Source organism: Euprymna scolopes, chromosome 17 (genome assembly GCF_053919585.1).
Source record: "Euprymna scolopes isolate OS-2025 chromosome 17, ASM5391958v1, whole genome shotgun sequence".
In the NCBI taxonomy this organism is placed as follows: Eukaryota; Metazoa; Mollusca; class Cephalopoda; order Sepiida; family Sepiolidae; genus Euprymna; species Euprymna scolopes.
This window is the reverse complement of record NC_136498.1, coordinates 17,745,906-17,772,567: the sequence shown is the minus strand read 5'-3', so window position 1 is coordinate 17,772,567 and position 26,662 is coordinate 17,745,906. Positions and strand designations below refer to the sequence as shown.

The following is a 26,662-nucleotide window of genomic DNA, read 5'->3' as shown; positions in this document are numbered from 1 at the left end:
AGATCAACTGTTGATGTGCTGACTGTAATATCTCAGTGAATCTATTTATGTAAACTTCATCTCTAGAGTAATAGTTCTTGATATCTCAAAGGCCTTTGATATTGCCTGACACAAAGATTTGCTTTAAAAGCTAACTAGCTATGGAATATTTGGAAATGTCTTTTCAACCATGAAACCATTTCTCTCTGATAGGTTTACACAAGTAGTTGTTGATGGACAGATGTTAGAACTAAATAGTATCAATGCCAGTATACCTTGTATTCTCTTCCTGATCTTTGACATTTATGGAAATAAAACCGTTTATGGCAACACTTTGAAGAACATAACTGATCAAGATCTCTTTTTGTCTTCTCTAACGATAGGGAGGGGGGTACTTCCAAAACCAGGCTTCTCTCCTTTCACCATTAATGCTCTTATCCACACTTTGACTCAACTGGAATGAATGGCTTTTACTTTCAATAATCTCCATGTGTTGATAAGTTTCTAAGATTGATCTTGATGGCACATCCTAGGTAAGGTTATCACAAACAAGCACTCTGGTTCTCCATACATTTTATTTTAAATTTGAAAAAAGATTCAGAAAGTCAATATTTTGTGAAAAAAACCTTGTGCTACCCAAACCCTAACCCTGCTCAATAACATCGCTGACCCAACATTGTTTCCATGGTTTTCTTCTTTCATCTTCTCTTTTTATTCTGGCCATGTTGTCTGCTCTCACATATTGACGTGCACTAACTTATAAATATATAAAAATAAAACAAAACACAAACTCCGATATGCTAAGATCCACGTTTACATCATGTTCGTCAGTTGGAAGATCAATTCATTTCCTCATCTCGAGTCATGATCCATGTTTAACTGTATCAACCTTGCAAACATTCCTCAACTGTAACTGTCATCAACCGTTGCAAACCCAAGACTGTCCGCAAACCTTATCCAATGTCGTGAACTGTCACAAAACTCATTGACACTCTTAAAACTAACTCTAAAACATATTGACCTTGTTTGTTCCAATCATCAACACACCTTGACCAACAATCTCATCTCAGCTTCCTTTTGTGCTCCTTCGTGAATAACTTCCTATCCTAATGAACCGCCCCCTTAAGTAAACACTTCATCAAATCTCCACACTAACGTAATGTACTTGCAATAACCCTTATCCCTGAGTGGCTTCCGGGCCTTGATAAGTGGTGATCACTGTGTAAAAAAAAAAATCCATTGTCTTTCCACCAACCCCATTTCCTATAACTTTGTATAATTGATCAACTTATTTCCCTTGTCTTTTGTCATATTTCTTTTTTCTATCCTACTTTCCAACACTTGGAGGGGGGTCACTGATAATATAATAGTCTTAAGTGATATATTTCCTAATTAATCAAGAAAATTTATTTTAAAAAAAAGATGAAAATTCGACTTTACAAATGTGATATATTACCAGGATTAAAGATAAAAGAAAATGAAAAATTGTTAAAAATAAATATTTTATTTCATTTTAAACAAAATGGAGGACAGCATTCTTAAGTTCAAAGTTTTTTGGGCGTGAATTTCACCGGCATTTTTGTGGATTCATCTGATTAACCTCGTTGTGGTTTAGGGGTTGTTTGCACTTTCTGAAAAAAAATAAAAAAATAAAACCAAATCAATTTAGCCTTTTTTTAATTTTAATTATATATATATATATATATATATATATATATACGTAAATTTGTTGTTGATTTTTTAAACAATAACACGGTTAACTTAGCGTCTTTACCTTGAAATCGCCCATATTTTTATTTGGACGTAAACAAATAATACTTTTATTCATTTATTTATTATTTTTTAAAACAGTAATCTACAGACATGTATGTTTCAAGGCTCTACCGCTGAAGAGAGGCAGGGCCTCGAAACATGCATGTCCGTAAATTACTGTTTTAAAAAATAATAAATAAAAAAAAATATATATATATATATATATATACATACAATAATCTACATAGAGTACAGTTTCGCTGTATCACAGCTCATCAGTGTGGCTAGACAAGCAACTACCTAAATCCAGGGTTGAAATCCGACCATCCAAATGACAGTCTGCACTTCTAACCACTAAGCTATTCAGCTGCTGCTATGCCAGGTAGTGAATTAACAATGTTTTGACATTCAAATAATATATCTTTAACAAAGCAAAAGTTATCAAGAAAAGCTGAACAATATCAAGAGGAATAAACAATAATATTAAATGAAAGATGAGGAATAAAAGTGATATATAACTTTATTATATCATCAGAAAAATAAGGAAAAGTAAAAGGAGAAAATTAAGAAAAAAGAAACCTGTACAGGCATTGGCATTTCTAAGGTAAATGCTTCTCATCAGAAGATGAGGAGGGCCAGAATTATACAAAATGCAAATATAGATAGGCTTAATAACATTTAGATATGAAATGAGAATTAAGGAATATGATCATTTTTTACCATATTATTAATTATTTTTATCACATTATCCTAGAAGCAACAAAGCGAGAAATTAAACTCCATCAATCTCCTGCTGAATCCCCTTGCCTAGATACTCTATCAAACAACCCCTTGCTAGCGTTGATGACATGCCAGAGATGGGTGACCTTCCTGACCTATCACAGTTCAGCCTTCCAAATTCCAACTAACTTCATCCATATCCATTCTATTCCCTCACTTATTTTCAAATCCCCCAATCTTTTCACTAATTATACCTGAATTCCTGTTTGTCTTGTTCAACAACAACAGCAACAGCATCAACAGGGATGTGAGGGTGGCTTGGTGGTAATCTATCTTCTATCTATATATATAAAAGGCAAAATGTGTGTGACCATTTCGTGTATGTCTGGCAAAGGCTTTTCTCGCACACGTTCCCGGGTTCGTTACTATCGCTTACAACTGTGTATATAGGTCCTATATAATAATATCTAGGAATTAGGAAACTGCGTAGCGTATAGATTTATTTACGTCGATTTTTACAAAATTATTGCTATTTTGGCTTCTCGCGTGTTGATTGGGCTTTTTAGTATAAGTAAAGTGAAACTAAACTCAAACGTCGTCTTCGGCATTGCGCCGGGAAAAACGTCCAGAAGCAATCAGCTGTGATCAGACAGTTGCTATTCAATCTGGACAATTGGGAGCTGCTTTCCCCCTCCCCAACATCTGTTGGGGAAGAAACAGTTAAATTTGGGTAAACAAACCCAAACGCTGCATGACTTCTATTTGACCTTCTTAATTAGGTCAAATGGAAGCAGCAGAGTTAACTTTTATTGCGCACGCCTGTTTTTATAGTTAAATAATCTGCTTAACATTGTCTGTCGCCATGGCTCAATGGTTAACGTAGCACTGCTTTTTTTTCACACATTAATTTCCAACTCAAGGGTACGGGTTCGATCCTCATACACTCATCTACCAAAACATTTTTTTTTATTATTTAACCCCCCCAAAAATGGGCACGAGCGTTTGTGTTTGTCTGCGAAAGGCTTTTCAGATCAGGGTTCCATTGTTAGTTAAATTTCACGAGAAGTTTTTCTATACTTCTGAGATCATAATATCTGAGTTTCGCAAACAGACACTGGTTCTTTCCTTTTTTTGATCAAGTTTTAAAAAATTCCCACCCGTGCCATTGTTTCGAATGTTTGTTTGTCTTTTTCGTATAATAAAGCGAAGCTATTCGAACGCAAATGACAGAAAGCGGGAAGCTTACCTGGCCCCCAGCCAGGCTTAAAAGCAGCATTTAATAAAGCGGGAAGCTTACCTGGCTTCCAGCCAGCTTTAAAAGCAGCATTTAATAAAGTGAGAAGCTAACCTAGCCTCCCGGCCAGGTTTAAAAGCAATGTTCATTTCTGCGCATGCGTGGCGACTCTTATGATTTTTAAGTTATTTACCAACTCCTTGAATTCACTATCCTCTTTTAATTATACCTGAACTCATGTTTGTCTTGTTCAACAACAACAACAACAACAGCAGCAACAGGGAGGTAAAGGTGCCTCAATGGTTAATGATATGGACTTACAACCTGGGTGTGCCAAGTTCGAATCCAGTTCATTCTACAGAATCACTTTCACTTAGGAATGTTGGCAACCTTTACGTGATCTCTCCCATAAGTACCCAATATCCTTCTAGAAAGAACTCTTAATCAAAATATATCAGAAGAACATATGGCAATAAAATCATCACTATCATCATAAATGATGCTCAACACAACAATAACAACAACAGCAACAACGTTTGTATTATAAGTCTATGATACAACATAACATTTTGAAATGCCGTACATATAGTAATCTACAGACACTCACAAATAACTGTATGTATTCTTAATTTGGAATACCATCCCTGCTCTCTGAGATTGTACCAATATGCAGAAATTTAAACATCTCACTACACAATTCCACACTTGAGATGCTTCTATAAATCTAGCCCCTAATTTGTGGTAGCCCCTTGCTTTGTTTGGGGTGAATAAACGTTTAAAAAAAAATAGTAATAATAATTTTTAAAAACTAATGTATTTATTCTATAAACAGTTTCTAATAAATTGATAATCTGTAATATACATTTGTAATTTGTATTGTTATATTTTCTTATATATGTGAAATAATTTAGTCATTATTCTTTTATCTTCTCTATATCTTTTTTCTTTCTTCTTATTATCTTCTTCTATTATATAAAGGAAAGTCATGTGTGTGTGTGTACTAAAAACTTTCGCCAGCTGTATCCGACCGGGTTGAAACTGGTACCATCTGAAAGAGCAATCACTCGGATGCATAATATGTGAAAATTAGGAACAAAGAAAAATTTTTTTTTTTGAAGGGAAGTCATTTTCGCGTTACATTTTTCACAAGTCACACTTAATTCACTTAAACTATGTTTAAAAACCTTGTTTTTTAGCATCATGACATCATAAGAAGTTGTGACCATAATGGCAAGCACGTTTACCAGTAACTTTTTCCCCTTCTTTTCCTCTTTCGCGTTTCAGGTTCGAACCCAGCTGCCATGTCTCATTTTTTTTTTTAACGGTTGCACGGGCACTTGCTATTTTGATTGAAAGAAAAGTTGTTTTCATTCATTTATTTATTTGGGGGGGAGGGGGGGTCCAGCACATGAGCAACAAAATGTGTTCAATATCCGGAGAATAGCTACTTCTCTTTGTATCCCTTCCGCCGAAATATCAGGTGGGGAGGTTGTTATTTTTTGGGACGATTCCATTCTTTTATTTTTAAAATTGTTGTAGGGGTATAAATGAAAGTGCTCAATATCCTTAGTATAGCAGTTGTGTACAAACTGAACTTCATGTTGATCCGGGCAATGCTGGGTATCCAAGCTACTCTATTATATAAAAGGCAAATGTATGTACGTACGTACGTACATATGTATGTATGTATGTATGTATGTATGTATGTCTTGCTAAAACTTCCAAAATCCAAAGTGAATAAGAATTATTCTGGTACTGTCTTAAAGGACAGGAACTCGGATGCATAATATGTGAAATTTTGAACAAAATATTCATTTTTTTTTACCTTAATGACCACAAATTCTGTCACATAAAATTGTCTCTTTCTAAACGATTTCAACATCTGTGCATGTGTGCACTGCTTTACCTCTCCGGTACCTTTGCTAGTATATAATAAAGTATTCTTGATTTCTGCACGATTCCACATTTAGGATGCTCCTATCAATGTGGCCTCTAATTTGTGATAGCCCCTTATCTTATTTGGTATGAATAAACGTTTTTAAAAAGTAGTAGTAATAATTTTAAAAAATAGTATTTATTTTATAAAGAGTTTGTAATAAATTAATATTCTGTAATATACATTTATAATTTGTATTGTCATATTTTCTTATATATCTACAATAGTTTAGTCACATATTATCTTCTTATATCTTCTATGTACCATTTTTCTTTCTTCTTATTGTATACTAACAGACCACCCAGCGTACAATAGTTTAGTCATGTATCGTTTTATCTTCTATACATCTTTTTCTTTCTTATTGTATATAATAGGAAAACAACAAATTTTCCACACTCACTGCTTACAGTACTTCCTGAAATGTGTTCCATAAAAATATTGCATACAATTCATCCCTGATTAAAAACTATTACATTTATTCCAATCAAATTGCTTATTACAAAAATGTAATCCCATACACATGGTAGCAAACACATTCCCTCTCTATTTATCAAGTCCTCCAAATCTCATCATGTCACTAGCAGAATTTATTTACTGGTATTCTTAAGAAGTCAATTATAATGTACTTTCAAGGAACCTCTTGATTTTATTTTCTTTCTCAGGCAACGCAGGGATATGAGCAGCTAGTTAAGCATAAAAAAAGACTTAAAAACGTATTTGAGTTGTATGAATACATTTTCACTTACAAATTTGTCACAGTTGATGATTTCTTTCATCTCTTTGTGGGTTTCTTGAATATAAGTCGACATAAAATCACTTGCAGTTTGTCCACATTTCTCCATTGCTTTTTCTACTGCACAGTTTTGAGCATTTTCTAATTTTCTGCAAAAAAAAAAAAAAAAAAAATAGAAATTGGAAACATGAAGGCTGAACAACAGAGGATCAAACAGACATAAAGAGCTTCAAAGAAATTCTAATTTAGAAAAAAAAAAAAAAAAAACTTGAAAACAGCTTCAGAATTGTATACAGATCAGTAGAAAATAAAATTTTAGTGCATTTGGTAAAAGTTATTTGTTGTGTATTTTGTTTGTATGTTGTTTTTATTCTTTTTTTTTAATTATTTTTCAGAAGTTAATTATAATCGCAAAATTATCCAATAATTTCTCCGATAAACAAGAAAATGAAAAAAGTTAAATTTGCTGAATGGATAATTGATGCCTCTGTTCAGTCTTGAGATAATGGACAGCCCTGTAAGAGTAGCTGCACATGTAACTGTGAGGCAAGGGTTGCGCAATCCTAACCACACTTAACCTTCATCAACAATGTTTGGGTCTAGTGGCAAGGAGAGTACCCATGTTTTGCTACCATATGTCATAACAAGCATGACGATGATGTATTCATTGAACATTTTCTTCTTAATGTTCAAAATAGATGTTATACTCTTCATGATGTTGTCTACTTTGGAAAACTCATCCGAGTTATTCTCTGTTATATGAATATGTTATATGAAAGTAAACGAAAGTAACTTACATGCAGAAATCTCCATCAGGTCCTTTAGGTTTTGTATTTTTCCTTTCCTGAATACATTTGATTGTCTCGATTTGTTTATAATTGTTGTTTAAGCAATCCACAACTTGTAGAAACTCTGCAATACAAGATTAAATTAAATGAATGTTCCTGACGAGAGCAAACTCAGACACAAGGACATAATAGATTAAGAGTAGTATCAGAGCAGATACTATACTTTCTTTATGGGCATATTAACATGTGAAATTTTGAATGTATTCTGCTTCCATCTCCTCTTTGGTGGTTGCTGTGCAGGTCTACCGACCTGTTTGCATCACCCAAATCACCAGACAGAATTGCATCATGAATTAGTTGCTCATTCGGATGACAAGCCACATATTCAACTCATCGAAGTTGTTGCCGTAAAAGAACAGATGGCAGTTAAGACATAGTTAACTCACTGAAAATGCAAGATACGGCAGACACAGTCATTGTCAAAGACTTTCAGCTTCTCATTGGTTGCGTTTCACAATCATAGATGAAAGATCAGCCGGATAATAGATTGGTAAATATGATTCTTTATATTATTTGGATTCTTTGGACTTCTATTCTCATCTTGAGTTTTATTTTCACAACGTTTCGGTCAATTTAGCCTCCAACCTTCTTCAGGGGTATCTTGTTGAACTTGAGAATCCTTCTGTCAAACTTGCGAATCTGCACGTAATTTCAAATGGAACCCTTTATTTTTTATCCACAAGTGTAGTATGTTCTTGTTCCATCAGCCATGACTGGGTAGAAGTTCTAAGTAATTGTTCAATTATATTTTGAATGCTGCCCACACTGAAGATTGAACCTTCATCTTCCAGAAGAGTGTAACTTTACAACTGAATTTTACCAAGTACTTTATCCATTACATCATGGATCCTTATGGACAATGTTAGTATGAAATTTAGAAGCCTTAAACCTATTTTGTTTTTAGATGTAAAAAGAACGACTGAAACGTTGTGAAAATAACCCGAAAAAATCCAGAAATATGCATTGAAATCTCTTTATACCACCATTAGAACTACTGAAGACATACAATGGTCGACCTGCACTACATCTTGAAACAATGGTGAAACATAGCTACACAAATGACATCATGTCTTTCAATGCAACACCATTTAGTGACAATGGTTTCCAATCGTTTGGAGAGAATAAAGAAGAGAACCTTTGTCTTTGATGTGTTGATGTACATACCCACAATCTGCACCTCATCACCAGTTCACCTCAATAATGCGATTCTATCAGCATAAACCAGGTCCAAAATACTTACCTCTTGCCTAACTACCACCCTTTGAGTGTATGATCAAGAATGTAGTCAATAATGTAAGTTTCTGACAAAGGAGAAAGAATTTTTTTTCTGCGTTAAAATCTATTTCTCTAACACTTATTGTTGCCTAGTTTTTGACCTTAAAGTCTTACTTTGTTTTAGCTCTTTACATCAAGTGGCTTCATGCCTTGTATGGAGTGATTTCCATTAAAAAAAAGGTGAAAATATAACAATTATTTACCCTTAAAAACTGATTTTTTGTGTTCAATGGTTCAATGTTTAAAGCATGCAACTGAATTTAAAATGTAAGACAAAATAATGAAAGAAGCAACTTATTTACTTACTAGATGAGCCTTCTTTGCACATATATCCATAAGCGTCTCTTATTTGAGCCAGTCTCACCATTGGGGGCCACCCTTTTCGGCAACCAGCTGTTTTCAATTCTGAACAGGCTAGAAATGATGTTGTCCGGCTAAAAAAAAGACCATAATGCAAAGTCATCTACAATGATTAATCAAAAAAGACGAAGAGTATTGGAAATCTGGAAAGACTTGTCACTCAGACTACAGGGAACATCACCGGTTATTATCAATAAGAAATTACTGATGATGACCTGTATGACAATTTTTAGTGAGTTCTGAATGATAACAATATTTTTTTTGCTCTTTTTCACCCCAAACAAAGGTATATTGCCATTTGGAACGTAAATTCATTTGAATCGCATTTTAATGTCTAATCTATCAATGCCTCCATTCAGACTAAAAATCTAGCAGCATGTGTAATTATGTGGTAAGGGTTGTGCAATCTCCAACTACAGCTCTCCTGAATCGGCACTGCTTGAGTCCAGTGGCAAGGAGAAGTCCAGGACAATTGGAAACAATACCGAGATAAGCGGAGAGCATATACAGCACCTGGAAGTCCCAAATGGTTTTACAAGATCTTGAATGTTATCTCGTCTCTGACAAGATCTTTGTCTTTCTCTTTTTTTTATAGTTCTTTTTCCTCCACTGGTGATGTCACTTCTCATATATTTACATTCACGCATCCGAGCTATGTTACATGAGCAATTAGAACCATTTGCGTTTTAGAATTCGTTCTGATTGCATCTCAGTGTCTAATCTAACACAATACTATTTGCAAAGGTCACTCACCTGCAAGTTTCGTTCCAGTCAATTTGAGATGTGGGTAGTGGAAGGAAGACGTCGGCCCACATTCTGTTTTGAAAGTGAAGATTTTGGAAGTACTTAAATTCACATTCAGGACTACATAATTTCCCTGGAGATGCTAAAAGATGAAAAAAGTGTTAAAACTGAGTAAAAAAATTTTTTACAATCATTAGATTTGAACAAAAAAAAAAAAAGGCGGGGGGAGAGAAGTGGCACCAACCAAGGTTACTATGATAGAACTTTAGCTAGGATCAAACATAGACTAACAAAGGTACAGTGATGAGGATGACCATAGACACCCCTCCCCAATTTTTGAGTGGCCTTGAACCTAATTTTTTGTTTATTTCTGTTTTGTTTGTTTACTTTCAGAGTGAATAAAAAATATATAACTCAAAGTGTAGTATCTGTTCTTCAGATACTACACTTCAATTTCTTGTTCTCTGTCAGTGGAGGAGAAATCCTTCACAATTGAAACAATTTTTTTAATTTTTGTTCCTATTCTCCATGTTAAAAACAACCCTGGTGTCTAACTCTGTCCTCGTGGGGAGGCACTGTAAATAGATACTATGATAGGTTTGCATCAAAAAAATCTTTATTTCCCTGAATGAGTCAAACTTGGGTTTCAGGCATCAATTAATAAATATTCCTTATTTTTCCAATTCTTTGGAGTAGTTTTAAGGATTTTAGGGAGCATAATATGGACACAACCTCCATTTAAAATTTCAAATATATTCAATTAACTGGGCACCTGGCATTGCCTGGTCATAAAACATGCTTAAATATGATATATTAATTTATGCAGATTTCATATTAATATAAAGCTAATTCTCTAGTAATTATCATATTGTATTCAATATATAGTAGTGATTTCAAAAGTAAAAAAAAAAAAAAATATGATTTGGGTGCCATTAGTTAGAATCGAAACCAAAACATTTAGTGCTCCAGCCTTGATCATTAGCATTTGACCTATCATCAGATGGATAAGAAATAGTTAAAAATGAACCCTGTATGTGCACATGTGTACAAGAGAAATTTAAGTCAACTTACGTCTGCCAAGTTCCATTTTTTTTGACTCCTTAACAGCTATTTTTACCAGTTCAAAAAAAAAAAAAAAAACAGAAAATGATGATCCACAAAAAAGTGCAATCATTTGACCTCCTTCATCCCACTTGCGTCTCAGAGGAGATACAGTTTTAAAAAAATTGAGACAGACAGACAGACATAGTGAGTTTTATGAATTAGATTTGTATTAAATTTGATCTATAGTCATGGGGCACCAATTAAGCAAGATTCCCGGTATTTCAATTTCTTATTAAGTTCTCTTAAGTTTAAGCCTTAAATTTTAGACATTTTCTAGAATCAAAATCATTTAATGAATTTTGATCAAAATTAAAATAAGGATTCTAGACATAGGGCTTAGTATTATTGTGCCTTGTTTTTAATCTTCATAAGGAGGCATAAAAGTGATGCAAAACAGTTACGTTAATTAATTTTGCTTGTTTAAAGACAGGTATTCTATACCTATGTGTAGGTATAGAAATACTGTAAGATATAAAATTAACTCAATGGCAGAACTGCTAGGTCAACCAGAGCTATTATGTTATAGTTTAGGGGTTAAATAATGGGAGACATATTCATTTACAAGTGTTTCAATAATTCAGCATAAACAAGAGCTTCGTGTATGATCGTTTCTGAGACGATATAGTTTAATTGAGAGCAAGTTTCTACACCAACACAGGATATAGATGTCAAGTTCAAAACTAAAACATATCATCAAGACTAGAGCATAGTTCACTCAGTTATGCAGCAATTCGAGAAGATGAGAAAGTGTAGAGAAATATTAATTTCAATAAACTTCTAAATAGCTCTTGCATTTGTCTCTACAGATACAAAAAGTTCTGTTCCAGCCAAGCAGACAGCTGGGACAAGGATGCTTCATCTATGGTCGACCTTGACTGCTGGAGGCCTACTATTGGTATCTCTCATAGAGTTCCTCATTTTTCAGCTAACAATTATTTTGGTCTCATTAACTTTAATCTTCGAATGGCTTTTGGCCTTCCTTGATGAAGTGGTGACCCAATAATAAAAAAAATATAAAAATAATCTTTACATGTGTAATTTCAGTTCAAATTGATGTACTTACCTTGGAAAGGGTGGCTTTGTGTCAGTTGGAAATTTTGCATGGCTGAAAAAAAAAAAAAAAGAAAAAGAAAAAAAGGATAAATAAGACAATGAAAAATATCATACGGTATGTTTTCATTAAGGCAAAGGTTATTAAATAACACATTTTTTGAAGGCTTTTGTTTTTACTTTTTCAATTTAACAAATAGTCAAATCTCTATTATATAAAAGTCACTTTGTGTGTGTGTGTGTGTGTGTGTGTGTGTGTGTGTGTGTGTGTGTGTGTGTGCGTGTGTGTTATTCCTCATAATATATAATATTCAATAAAAGACTGATCCTACAATAATACATACACAATCTGCATAAATTAAATTAAAATATCATGTTTAAGCGTACTGTATGACCGAACAACGCCGGGCATCCAACTAGTTGGTATATAAAAGGAAATTAGTTTAATAACAAAAGAAGGGAAAAAAGATTAGCCATCCAATGAGCAAGTGAGGCCGTGGTTTTTAAGCTGAATAAATAGGTTAAGTATGAATGTGTGTTTGTGTATCTGTGTGTGTGTCTGTCTGTCAGCGTACATGTGTTTGTGTGTGTGTCTGTCTGTGTGCACATGTGTGTGTGTGTGTGTGTGTGTGCCCAAAAGTATAAATGCTTACACATCATTTCTGCGCACATACACTAACCTATCAGAGATCTTATCAGAGACGCCCCATGGGGAAATATTTTTTCTCTTCCTGCTGAACAGTGTGCAACTGAGACCACTGAATGGTTCAAAACTGCAATCGAAGCGCATGTTCCCATGCGGAAATTCTATAGCAAGCCCCACTCTCCCCAATGGTTTACTTCGACTTGCGCAACTGCCATTGCTCAAAGGCAGCATGCATTCCGAAGGTTTAACCGACATAAGTCCAGTTCAAACAGACAAAAGTACATAGAAGCTAGAAGTAACGTTAAGAAAGAAATAGCGACAGCTAAGAGGGAATTTACGGAAACCACTAAAAAACGCATCGAAGCACAAAAATTAGGAACTCGTGACTTCTGGAAAATCTACAACAGTGTAGTAAATAATGGGCAATCAACGATTCCCCCACTAACCAACAATCACGAGGTTCTTTGCTCAGCAACCGAGAAGGCTAACATGCTTGCCAGTCGGTTTGCCTCCAACTCTACACTGGACCCTTTAAACCACCCCCTACCTGACTTTCCTATGCGGACAGACGCCAAGCTAGACGATCTGGAAATCACCCCTGCTCAGGTGCATGCTATCATAAAAAACCTTGACACTTCCAAAGCATGTGGACCCGACCTCATCCCTGCTGTGCTATTAAAAAAGTGCTCAGCCGAAGTAGCTCCAGTTCTCTCCAAACTCTACAACAAATGCCTTAATGAATCTTGCTTTCCGAGCTGCTGGAAAACTGCTTCTGTGGTTCCAGTATTCAAGAATTCTGGCGAAAGAACTGACCCATTAAATTATCGCCCTATTAGCCTCCTCCCACTTTTTGCCAAAATATTTGAGACCTTAATTAACCATGCTCTAGTCCAGCACCTTACAGATGCTAAACTTCTGACTGACCATCAATATGGATTTAGACAAGCCCGTTCCACGGCAGACATCCTCACTGTAATCTCTGAACGCATATACCATTCACTGGACAAAGCGGGAGAGGGCAGAGCGGTAGCTCTAGATATATCTAAGGCTTTTGACAGGGTATGGCATGAGGGTCTCCTCAGGAAGATTAGATCATACGGTATCACTGTTAGAATACTTAACATAATTAAATCCTTCTTAGATAAGAGAAAAATCCAGGTTGTCCTCGACGGTCGTACGTCTAAACAATATAATATAAATGCCGGAGAGCCCCAGAGATCTATCCTTGGTCCTCTGCTGTTCCTGATATTCATAAATGACCTCCCCGATAAAATTGCCTCTGAGATGGGTATATATGCTGATGACACCACACTCTATAGCAGGTACGACAGGAAAACAAATGAACATATATCTAAAGTAATGGCAGAAACACTAGAGGATGACCTCAAATCAGTAGTGGAATGGGGACAAAAATGGATGGTAACGTTCAATGCCACCAAGACAAAACTGGTTTCATTCAATAATTACAGGAAACCTTCTCTACCACCTATAGCAATGGCCAACAACTCTTTAGCTGAGAGTACGTCTTTCAAGCTCCTTGGCCTAACGTTCACAGGAAACATGAGCTGGAACAATTACATCGAGGGCATTGCCAGGGCCGCTGCGAGGAAGGTGGGCTCTCTCTACCGTGCTAGAAAACTTCTAACACCCGAAAGTATCCTGTACCTCTATAAGGCCACTATTCGCCCATGTATGGAGTATTGCTGTCATATTTGGGCCGGTGCATCGGCTACTAGTCTCTCTCTCCTTGACAGGGTTCAAAAGAGAGTCGCAAATCTGATAGGCCCTAAACTGGCATCAAAACTTCAGCCTCTGTCCCATCGTCGAAACGTTGCATCCCTCTGCCTGTTCTACAAGTATTATAATGGTGAATGCTCTGAAGAACTGCAAGCACTTGTGCCCCCACGACGTGAACACCCTCGACAGACCCGACAAGCTGCAAAATCCCACCCCCACACTGTAGAGATCCCTAGATGTAAAAGATCGTTCTACTCCAGTAGTTTCTTCCCCAGAACTGCTAGACTTTGGAATTCCATTCCAGGTCACTGCTTCCCCAACTGTACTGACATGCATAAGTTCAAGTGCAACGTGAACCAACATCTCACTGCCCTAATCCCTACATAGTGCCCCAGTAGATGTTTCCCCTGATAGTAGCCCCCTACACCAAAGTGGCAATGTGCCTTGTTTGGGGTGAAAATATAATAAAAAAAAAATTTAAAAAAAAAAAAACCTGAATTAATAAAAAAAAACATTTTAAGCAAATCAGATGCATTTCTCTGAATGCATCAAATTTACTGTTTTGATCCACCCTGAATGCATAAAAGGCCAGATTTTTGTCGCTTGTGCTATACTACCAAAAAAAAAAAATAAAATAAATAAATAAAATACTCAATCAATTTTTTTTTCATATGGGGTGGGGACTTCTGATAAGCACTAAAGTATTTTTTAAAAAGACATATAATGTTGAAAGTCTCAAGAAAAAATATTATATGATACAACATTATTTGATGTTCTAAATTATGTAAATAACTATAATATTGTATGTATATGATAATAAATTAAAGAAGAAAAATTGGGTACTGCCACAATGGGTTGAGAGGAGCTGCATTTAGACCCCAGGAGGATATGTTGTAGTTATCTCCCTTGTCTATTTATAAGAGAGATTGGACAAAAAAATATTTTGATTGATTAGTGCTTCTTTGTTAATGGAGCAAAATTGATTTTGCTAAATTGGCAAATAAAATTTGAGAAAATTATTATCTCCTTTGTTACGAAAGCAAAACTCAATGTTCGTTAATTATCTTCGAAAACTATTTTCATTAATAATTAATTTTCTGCATTATTGTTTTTCCTGATTTTTGGATATGTTCATTACCACGATATGACAATTAAGTAGATACCATTGGTTTTACTTAAAATTCAATAGATCGATTTTTGCATATCATTCTAATAACGAAAAAGCACTGATTAATTGTACAGTGTTTATGAAATAATGTCAAAACAAAAATGGCATATTTAGTTGATGAGTCGTTAGTTTTGGGTTAGCAATAATAATTCTGAGAAACCTGTCATAATAACCAGTAGGTATGTTCAGAATTTTAAAAAAATGAAAGAAAGAGGGGTGGGGGTAAATCTAATTGAAATTCAGATGATGCATTATATATGGAGAGTGAGGAGGTATTGATGATGATAGGCTTCCTCCGATGTTGGCAATGATTGACAGTGTTCATGAGAAAATAACTCCAAACTAATAAAAATTGAAAATATAAGTAAGGATTGAACATACTCAAGAGCTGTGATACAACGAAACAGTCTGTCTGTAGATGACTATAAATGCTCCATATCTTGGGTTGAGCATATTGGTGAGTGAAATAAGAAACTGCCACTGACATATAATTCAGTGCTCTTTGTGTAAACCAAATGGAGTTTAGACGTTTGCACATTGTTGACTATTATAATTTCACCTAGCTACTTCGCAACAGCCAAATAGCATAATGGTTAGAAATGCTGATGATTGTCTAGGCGGTCGAGTTTCAATCCTAGCTTGAGGCAGTTGTTAATTTAGCCACACTGAAGAGCTGTGAAACAATCTGTCTGTGGATGGTTATAATATACATAGCCACAGCTTTTCATTATATATATATATATATATATATATATATATATATATATATGAAATAAAATGGAGGTGGAAGGACCTGGATACTCAACGTTTCGCCCGATTTATGCGGGCTTCTTCAAGAGGGATGGTCATTGACGAGAGAGTCGGAGGATTGGGGCTATATATAATGATGGGGGAGAACAGCGTGTTTTCCTTATGTAAATTAGATGTCATATATACATGTATATACATTTTATGAGAGAAGAACTAATTAGAGTAAACTAGTGTAGTGGATTACGTCTAAAAGATAAAATATCGTAGAGATTAAAAATTGTGTTTGGAAATATAGCGGTGATAGATTAAATAAATAAAATGACACGAGATTACGAAAGAATCGTTTTTTTTTTTTTTTTTTTTTTTTTTCACTATATATAAGATCACCACTTATCAAGGCCCGGAAGCCACTCAGGGATAAGGGTTATTGCAAGTACATTACGTTAGTGTGGAGATTTGATGAAGTGTTTACTTAAGGGGGCGGTTCATTAGGAATTTGTTTTTTAGGCACAGATATAGAGTGGGGGAAATTTTTCACAATGTATATATATATATATATATATATATATATATATATATATATATATAAACGTCATATAATGATATTTAGAATTATATTTACAATATTTTATTCAAAACAAGGAATACGAGATAAATGTGAAAAGATTCCTTATTCCATGGAGTTTCAAAGATAGGCTCTTCTCCTCAGAGGAATAAATGTTAGCAATAGAAATATATAGATAATATCTATTTTTGCTGGTTAGCTCAATTTTTGAAAACAGTAGAGAAAAGAGTTTTTAAAAGGAAATAAAAGTTTACAGGAAAATGAAAACGAATAATCAGCAATCAATAATTTTGGTTGCAAATATCCAGTGAGAACAAAAGGCCTGGGTTGGTATGGCGATTAATAAACCCAGGAGTTTATATATATATATATATATATATATATATATATATATATATATATATATATATATATATATATATATATAAGATTAAGACAACTTAGAAGCCATGATTTAATATACTGTTTTATTTTTAAATCCCCAAATTCTAATTTACAGTTTAACTTAAATTTCTTTATATATATATATATATATATATATATATATATATATATATATATTTAGTAATGTTAAATTACAACGAGCACTTTTTCTTTCCTGTATTTTAATTAAACTAGTAATTTCACTATTACATTAAAATACACTTTGCTCTTTAGACTATTGTTCTAATCTCCTTTAAATTATATATATATATATATATATATATATATATATATATATATATATATGTGCGTGTGTGTGTGTGTGAAACACGATGAGAAGAATAGCAAGAATATCATTCTTTGAAACTCTGCAGAATAAGGATTATTTTTGGAGTATTCTGTCGAACAATAAATTTAATTGTAAATTTTAATTTACAGTTTTAATTTCTTTTCTCCTCTTATATCATATATGGTATATATGGTAAAATTTTAATCATTTAAAAGAGCTTTAAAGATTCACTTCTCACTCATTTTTCGACCAAATTTCAAACAATTATTACAGTTTATAGATCACCTTCTCAGCTATATTGTGAAAAAATATTTTCGATTTTCGTTCAGTAAAACAAAAGTTATGATGAATTTAGTGGTGTTCAAAATCGTAAAAACGTAAGGAGGTGAGCGACGTTTTTTATGACTGTTTTCTATAGCAACCACGTTGCTTCAGCGACTAGTGTTGATACTAATTCACTGCTGTCGCGAAAAGAAAAGTAACAAGTGAAACAAAGAGAATTGAAAGCTAAAAGGGAGATAATGGGTGGGATTTTATTGAAGCAGACGAGTGCTGTATATTGTTATTACATATATGTATGTTATGTTTATGGGGGCAAAAGAATAAGACTGAAATTAAATAAAGAACAAGTGAATTTATTGGAAATCTGGAAAAATCATGGATTACAATAGCATAAACAGTAATATGGTTAAGCTTAAACATGGAAAAGTAAAGGATCAGTTGTTAAAACTGGAAAGGAAAAGGACAAGATGTTCTAGTAAAAATATAATAAATTTATAACTTAACACATTGCAGCATTAATTTTTTTTTAAAATTCAATTTAACATTATATAATCAATTCTTAATGCCTCAAAATATAACTTCTATGATACAAATATATTTATGGATGTTTAAGGAATGAGAGTTCCTAATTACTTGCCTCCCCACGAGGGCAAAGTCTGACACAAGGTCGGTTTCAAAAAGGGGCACTCTAGATAGGAACAAAATAAAAACTATCTGAATTCATCTGGGAGAGGGGGGGGGGGGCACGTGCTGCTTGATGTTGGTAAATGAAGCTGTTAGTGGAAGACAGGTGACATGGAAGATGCTGAGAAATACTAATTCTAGTCATGTGTGTGTGCAGTCAGCACCAACCCTATCCAGGGTTCAACTGGCTTCCTCCAAAGGAGGAAGTTTCATGGGAGTATGAAATTCACAAGTGGTCCCCAGTCGCATGTATATCCCCGTTAGGGGAGATGACGACGTTAGGTTTTTTGCAACTTTTTGCAGGGAGGTGTCGACGTCCTCCTACATACAGCACCTGGACTTCCCAAATTGGTCACCCATTTTAGTAATGACCAGGCTCAACGTTGCTTAACTTCGGTGATCTGACGGAAACCAGTGTGTCAACATGATTATGATCATGCTAACATATGTATTGCTTTTAGAGACACATTCTCTTATATGTATATATATATTTCTGTGGAAATATTATTTATTCACTTATATTCACTTTTTATATATACCAATCTTTATTTAAGAAGCTCAATGCAATTACAGAGCATATAATGAATAAATGTTGACCATCTTACAATTTATCCCTTTAATTCAGTTAACATTTACAATTTTTGACAGTATCTGCTTTGTAGCACAAAATCTATCACTGAATTATTATATCAATCAGTGAATCTATCTTGCACGAAAAGGAAATAAAATGTATTTGGACTTGATTGAAAAATCCAAAAACTGTAAAAGTTGCAAATATTTTTCTTAAATTACGCCATTTTAGCGTAATGTAAGAAAAATATAAGGTATTGATTGTTGCTATTTCTTCTGATGAATTAACGGCAAAATTGATTCACTGATTGATATTCACTGATTGATATAATAATGAAGTGATTGATTTTGTGCTACGAAACAGATACTGTCAAGAATTATAAGTGTCAATTTAATTAAAGGAATCATGAAATCTGAAGTATAGACTTTTGTCATTTATTCATACATATATATATTTCATTTAATCACATAAATTAATACAAGAAGATATAACTTTATGCGTAAATTTTCAGTATTTACTTCAACAGTGCTCAATACATAAGTAGAGCAAGATAGTAAATTATGAAAATATAAGGCAGGCATAAGCCTGACAAATTCTCACAAGGATGAAACGCGGAATATTCTGTGTAGCCTAATTGGCATATATATTTTCATAAAATACTATATATATATATATATATATATATATATATATATATATATATATATTAAAGAGAGTTCAATATATATTTGTGTATATGCATATATATATGCGTATACACATATATATTAGTGACACACACACACACACACGTATATATATATATATATATATATATATATATATATATATATATCAGTGGCGTACCTATGTAAAATGGCGCCCATGGCAAAGTTTGAATGTGCGCCCCTTCTTAATAATTTATACCTTAGATATACCTAACTATTAATTTTAATTTTTGTCAAGCAATTTTTGCGCCCATGTCAGAGTGGCGCCCATGGCACAGGCCATGCCTGCCATACCTTAGATACGCCACTGATATATATATATATATATATATATGAGGCAATAAACATGGATGATGAAAATAAATCATGCTCTCTAATTAGTCATCTTTCAAAACATTCGTTATGGTTTTCTAACTTAATTCTAGCTGGCAGCCACTCGGACTTAAAGTTCAGGGGAAAAATTTGTTAACTGCCCTAAAATGCTAGAATGGCCTGGAAATAGGAAATCTTTTCATGTTAAAGTTATATGCAGAACCGATCTCCCCACTAAATTCTGAAATAATTGTAGGTTTGTTACACATAGATTCGAAAAAGTTGTCAAAAAACAAATATATAATAAATAAATGTTCAAAGGAAAGATGGGTTATTTTTCTACCTAACGGGATAGATTTTTAGTGTCTTTATTTAATGTAAAATGTTTATTCGTTTCAAAAAACATACAGTGTCTGAAAAGGCGGCAAGGTGTCTGTTGAATACATCAATTTTTTTTTTTTCAATTTTCACCCCAAACAAAGCACAGTGTCACTTTGAAGTAGGGGGCAACTATCGGGGACATAATTTGCAGGGGCATTATGAAGGGAGATGAGTAGAAAGATGTTTGTTCACATTACACTTGAACTTCTGCATGTCAGTACAGTTGGGAAAGCAGAATCCTGGAAGGGAGTTCCAAAGTGTAGCAGTTCTGGGGAAGAAACTATTGGAGTAGAAGGCTTTCTTACACCTAGGGATCTCTATTGTGTAGGGGTGGGATTTAGCTGCTAATCAAGTTTGTCGGGGGTATTTACATCAAGGGGGTATAAGTGCTTGTAGTTCGTCAGAGCATTCACCATTAAAATACTTGTAAAACAGGCAGAGGGATGTAACATTTCATCGATGGGACAGAAGCTGAAGCTTAAATAACAGTTCAGGACCTATCAGATTGGCAACTCTCTTTGGAACCCTGTCCAGGAGTAAGAGACTAATAGCAGATTCACCAGCTCAAATGTGACAACAGTACTCCATACATGGGCAAATGGTGGCCTTATAGAGGTACAGTATACTTTCAGGCGTTAGCAGCTTTCTACTATGGTAGAGAGAGCCCACCTTCTTTGCAGCAGCATTAGCAATGCTCTTAATGTATCTGTTCCAACTCATGTTCCCTGTGAACGTTAGGCCGAGAAGTTTAAAAGAAGTACTTTCAGTTAATGTGTTTTTGACCATTGTTATTGGTGGTAGAGAAGGTTTCTTGTAATTATTGAAGGAAACAAGCTCAATCTTGGCAGCATTAAATGTGACCATCCATTTTTGTCCCCATTCTACTACATATTGGAGGTCTTCCTCTAGTGTTTCTGTTATTTCCTTTGATATGTGTTCATTTGCTTTCCTCTTGTGTCTGTTATAGAGCATAGGGTCATCGGCAAATATACCCATCTCAGAGACAATTTAATCAAGGTGGTCATTTAATGAAGGTCCAAAGATAGAACCTTAAGGTACTCCCGCAGTTCTATCATATTGTTTAGATGTACGACCATCAAGCACAACCTGGATTCTTCTCTTATTTGAGAAGGATTTAATTATGTTATGTATTCTTCCAGTGATACCATATGATCTGATTTTCCTGAGAAGGCCATCGTGCCATTCCCTGTCAAAAACCTTAGATATATATAGGGCTACTGCTCTACCCTCCAGCAGTCAGGAAAAATGAGTTCAAACTAAAAAATTATACAAAATACTGCTAGAAACTCACTCAATAAATGTTACCATGACATAGGCTGACATATATTGAGTGAGTTTCTAACAGTATTTTGTTTAATTTTTAGTTTGAACTCATTTTCCTAAACTTAACTTATTCAACAGAGCCCTCATCGCCATTTGTGTTTTTCAAATATAACGATAAACAGTGTATGTTTTTCGAACTGAATAAACATTTTACTTTAAATAAAAACACTTAAAACTTATCCAGTTAGGTAGAAAAGTAACTTATCTTGCCTTTGATAACATTTATTTATTATGTATTTGTTTTTTTTTGACAACTTTTTCGAATCTATGTGTATAGTAAAACAAACCTAAAAATCAAATTTTATTAGAACTGCACGACTGTGGAATTGTCTTCCGTTTTCCTGCTTTCCGGCTGACTACAATATGGTTGTCTTCAAGTCTAACGTAAATAAGTTCTTGATGAGCCGTTCCATATAAGTTATCAAATTTACCAAATTTTCATTACTAATGATTACTATATGGTCCAATTTCTACTGTAAACTCTGTAACCCTTATCCTTGAGTGGCCTCTTGGCCTTGATAATGTGGCGATGCCTATGTAAAAAAAAAAAAAAAACTACGAGTGACGATCTCGCAACGCCATTTTGGAAAAAAGCTGAAAAAAATAACAAAAAAAAAAAAAACGAGGGTGATAACTCCAAATAATTCAAACTTGCGAGATTTTAGAAAGCTATTCTTAACATTGAGAGGGGCATTAAAACACCTCAAATTCGCTGAAAAGTTACCTTCTTTGTAAAAATAAAGGTATTTGATTTTTGGAGTATGGTATTTTATTTCTGGCACAGGTACGTACATCATAAAGAGTTTTCGTTATTTTTAGTTTTTGTTTTTTGTTTTTTTTTTGGGGGGGGGGTCATGAAGTAGGGAAGGGGATGAAAAAGCACCGAAAGTTCAAAGGTATATTTTTACTTACAAGCAACAAGTGTCATTAATAAAGCGCACAGCAGCTTCATGGTGTTGGTTGATGCTTTGCGTCAGTTTCTTCTTGAGAAAGTCTTGCTGAGATTTCGATTTCAAGATTGAAATTGTAACAAATAGTTTCGAATTCGTGTTTTTATAGAGAATGACAACAACAGCAGCAGCAGTTGCAATCGACGCTCCTACAAAATGGGTGCACGTACGTTGACACTTTTTAAGTCTTAGAGTGAAGAGAAGAGGGCAAAGGCGGGACAGTCATGTCCGGGTTCCAAGTGCGTCATTGCGTCACTCATTCGGGAAAACTGGATTTCCCCCTAATTCTATGTTTCGACCTTGTTGCGGTTGGGAGCGGGTAAATAATCTTAGATAAGCGAAAACAAACAAAATAAAAAATAAAAGGTATAGGAAGATGCTAAAGTGGTTTAAAAGAGGTGAGGAAGAAGAGATCGGGGAAAGGTGGTGGGGAGATGAGAGGAGTGTAAGAAAAATTTAAATTGCATTTCATTGGTTTCTTAAGTAGAATGAACTATATAATCAAAACAAGGCGATGTCTAGCGACCGTACAACTCTGGGGTCTATGACTTGGTGACTAATGAAAAAAAAAAAAAAAAAGATAGATTAATGTTCTTCTCCGTACCTAAAACTAAAACAAAACTTCCATGAGCAGAGTTTGTTTCCAAAAACGAATGAGCACATATCAAGCCAATAGCGGAAACCCTAGAGGAAGGCCTACAGTATGCAGTTGAATGGGGGCAAAAATGGATGGTTACATTCAATGCTGCCAAGATTAAGCTCGTTTCCTTTAATAATTACAAGAAATCTTCTCAACCATTAATAGCTATGGCTAACAATAAATTACCTGAAAGTACTTCGTTTAAACTCCTCCGCTTAACGTTCACAGGGAACATGAGTTGGAACAGATACCTCGAAAGCATTGCCAAGGCTTCTGCGAGGAAGGTGGGCTCTCTCTACCCTGCTAGAAAGTTATTTATACCTGAAAGTATCCTGTATCTCTATAAGGCCATCATTCGCCCATGTATGGAGTATTTTTGTCATATTTGGGCTGATGTATCTGCTAACAGTCTCTCACTCCTGGACAGGGTTCAAAAGAGAGTTGTCGACCTAATAGGTCCTGCACTGTCAGCCAGGCTTCAACCTTTCTCTCATTGACTAAATGTTGCATCCCTCTGCCTGTTTTACAAGTATTTTAATGGTAAATGCTCTGACGAACAACAAGCCCTTGTACCCCCTTGACGTAAATACCCCCGACAAACTTGACAAGCAGCAAGATCCCACCCCTATACAGTAAAGATTCCCAGATACCAGAAGGCCTTCTACTCTAATAGTTTCTTTCCCAGAACTGCTAGACTTTGTAATGTAAACAGGCATCTTGCTGCTCAACTCCCTACATAGTATCTCTGCAATTATGACCCAAATAGTATCCCCCTACATGGCACTCTGCCTTGACTGGGGTGGAAATGCAATAAAAAAATAAAAAAAACTATACGTCTGTGAAACGCAGTACCATGGGGCTGCTTCTCAGCAGCTATTCACTTCCTTCCAACCACAAAAAGATGTGACACAAGACCAGAAGGAGGGGAAAGTCAAGACAAGGGGAGCATTCTGACCTATTAAAAATTGTCTGGGCAGCCCCCATTAAGATTCCCTGGTAGTGGCGCCTTAGGCAGTAAGCTATAAACTTCAATCTAAAGAAAGGAGGCAAGGCCTGGGAGAGTTAACCTCTTAGGACTACCCAGAACAAGTACCACAGTGCGAGAGATAAAAAGCCACTGAAATGACAGTTTCTGATGGATTGTTAAGAATAGATCCTTGACTGATATTTAGTAGTTCAGGGTTAACTGAAACTGTGGAGAAATTGCTTCCCTGTTGACAACACCATAGTCGTTTTCAAGTTTCACGTTAACAAATTCTTGTTGGACTGCCCTCTTAAATAATCAAAATCTGCTCAGTTTTAACCATTTTATCAATCCTGTTGTGGAACCGTCAACCTAACGCAAACTCATTAACCCTTATCCCTGAGTGGCCTTTGGGCCTTGATAATCAGTGACTCGTTAGTACATTAAAAAAAATTTATTGACAACTTGTTAAGGCAATAGATAATGAGTTAATAATGAACGAGCGTTTAAAATAAGATCATCCTTATGTTTCTGAATTTTGGAGATAAGGATTGATAATTTGAATTATTTTTTTTACTCAGAGTACTGTTCGCATCCTGAGTTTTATTTTCACATTTCGGACGATGTAGCCTCTGCAAGGACCTATGGCATAACGGATAAAGTACTTGGTAAAATTCAATTGTAAGTGACACGTTTCTGGAAGTTGAAGGTTCAATCTTCAGTGCAGGCCATAGTCAGAATACAATTGTGAATTACTTAGAACATCTACCAAATCATGGCTGATGGAGTGAGAGCATGGTATACTCCCAGGGATTGAATAAAAGGTTTTGTTTCGAAGTTCTGTGCAGGTCTGTATGTTTGACAAAAAACATTCCTGAGTTTGAGAAGAGACACCTTAAAAAGGTCGGAGGTTACATCGACTGAAACGGAGCTGCGCAACAACCATCAAAGAAGAAATGGAAACAGAATGTATTCAAAATTTCACATTTTTATATAACTAGGAAGTGTAGTATCTGCTCTGATACTATTCTTAATCTATTATGTCCTTGTGTCTAAGTTTGTCCTCGTGGGGAACATTCATTTAATCTTGTATTACAGAGTTTCTACAAGTTGTGGATTGCTTAACCAACAATTATAAATGAAGCGAGACGGCCAAATGTATAGAGGAAAGGAAAAATACAAAATCTAAAGAACCTGATGGAAATTTCTGCATGGTATTTCTCATGCATTGAAGAAAAGGTTTTGTTTCGAAATTCTGTGCAGATTCCTATGTTTGACAAAAAGATTCCTGTGTTCGAGAATAGACACCTTAAGAAGAAGGTCGGAAGTTACATCAACTGAAATGAGAACAGCAGTCCAAATTATTCAAACAATATAAAGACCATATATCATATAACAAGCCTAGAGACTATGTGTGAATATGTGTATGTGCGTGTTCAGGAAACATTGTATGTATGCAATCTTTGTTAGTGTGCGAATATGTTATCATTTGTTAGTGTGTGAATGTATGTGTGTAAATGGAATAGTTACTTGCTTATGTGTGTTGTTGAGTTGAGTGTTCATTTTGCCTCCTCTCGTCTTAAAGAATGGAGAGGCGGGCATAATATGGTATCCGGTTCTGTTTAGGGCTTTGTCAAACTCTTTCTGCTCTCTTGGGTTTTTGGCTGCCTGTTTTATTAGGATTTGGCATTTCATACTGGCTCACTAGCTTCACCGTTTCAAACAAGCGGGAATCATTTTCTTTGGTTGAAAATATTGAGTTCACTCCATATTAATGTGAAATCATTTCTTTAATGCAAGGACAGCAAAAAAGAAAGAGTAAAATCGCAGTTAAATGGCCTGAACATAATGTGCAATAAAAATTGTGTACACACGATAAACATTATTTTGTTTAATATTAAATAAATGAAGAACTATTTCGAGTTAAAATCTATTTAGTATTATGCTTTTTATATTAAGAACATGCTTTCAATGTATACATAAGCTGAAATAATCATTAGAAAAAAAAAAGCAATGGAGTTTTTATACAAACGGAATGTTTTACAGTTGGGAATCAGGGATTGAAGCTCATTCTAGCATTTATTAAAATAACAATACAGTAGAGAAAGACTAGCAATGTCTTTTCTGGGATAGAGAAAAGAAGGGGAGAGAACATCACCCACTAGATTTCGAAGTCGATTTTGTGTTCTGTAAAAACAGGATAGAGTGCTGCTAGTGGCAATTTTCTAGATATGGCAACTACTCCATCTAAGGACGTATCTGACTCTTATACAAGTAGAGGATTGCGTCAGAAATAAGATACTTTCGAGAGTGGTGGAATGATGCAAACATTTTTCCATCGACATTGGCAACAGATTTTATGTAAGTCTTTCATTTCATGTCTGGAAATAAATATTTGTTTATTTTCATTATATTGCATTGTAATTTGGCTTTCAGACGTATCTTATGCGTTTTTCATTTTATTTTAAAATTCAATCAACGATTCTATCACGGAATTCACAACCCTGACGTTAG

At 34.7% G+C, this 26,662-nt stretch overlaps 1 protein-coding gene across 1 annotated transcript; it reads right to left on the bottom strand.

Moving 5' to 3' along the window:
- Positions 1-1,462: 1,462 nt before the first annotated feature.
- Positions 1,463-22,720, bottom strand: LOC145296704 (uncharacterized protein F44E2.4-like). Its single transcript, XM_080142680.1, has 7 exons — positions 22,507-22,720; positions 11,749-11,790; positions 9,591-9,723; positions 8,784-8,911; positions 7,152-7,266; positions 6,368-6,503; positions 1,463-1,610 (listed from the first exon to the last, which is right to left on the bottom strand). Exons 1-7 carry the CDS (start codon positions 22,544-22,546, stop codon positions 1,575-1,577), a joined length of 630 nt encoding a protein of 209 aa, XP_079998806.1. The 5' UTR covers positions 22,547-22,720; the 3' UTR covers positions 1,463-1,574.
- Positions 22,721-26,662: the final 3,942 nt, after the last annotated feature.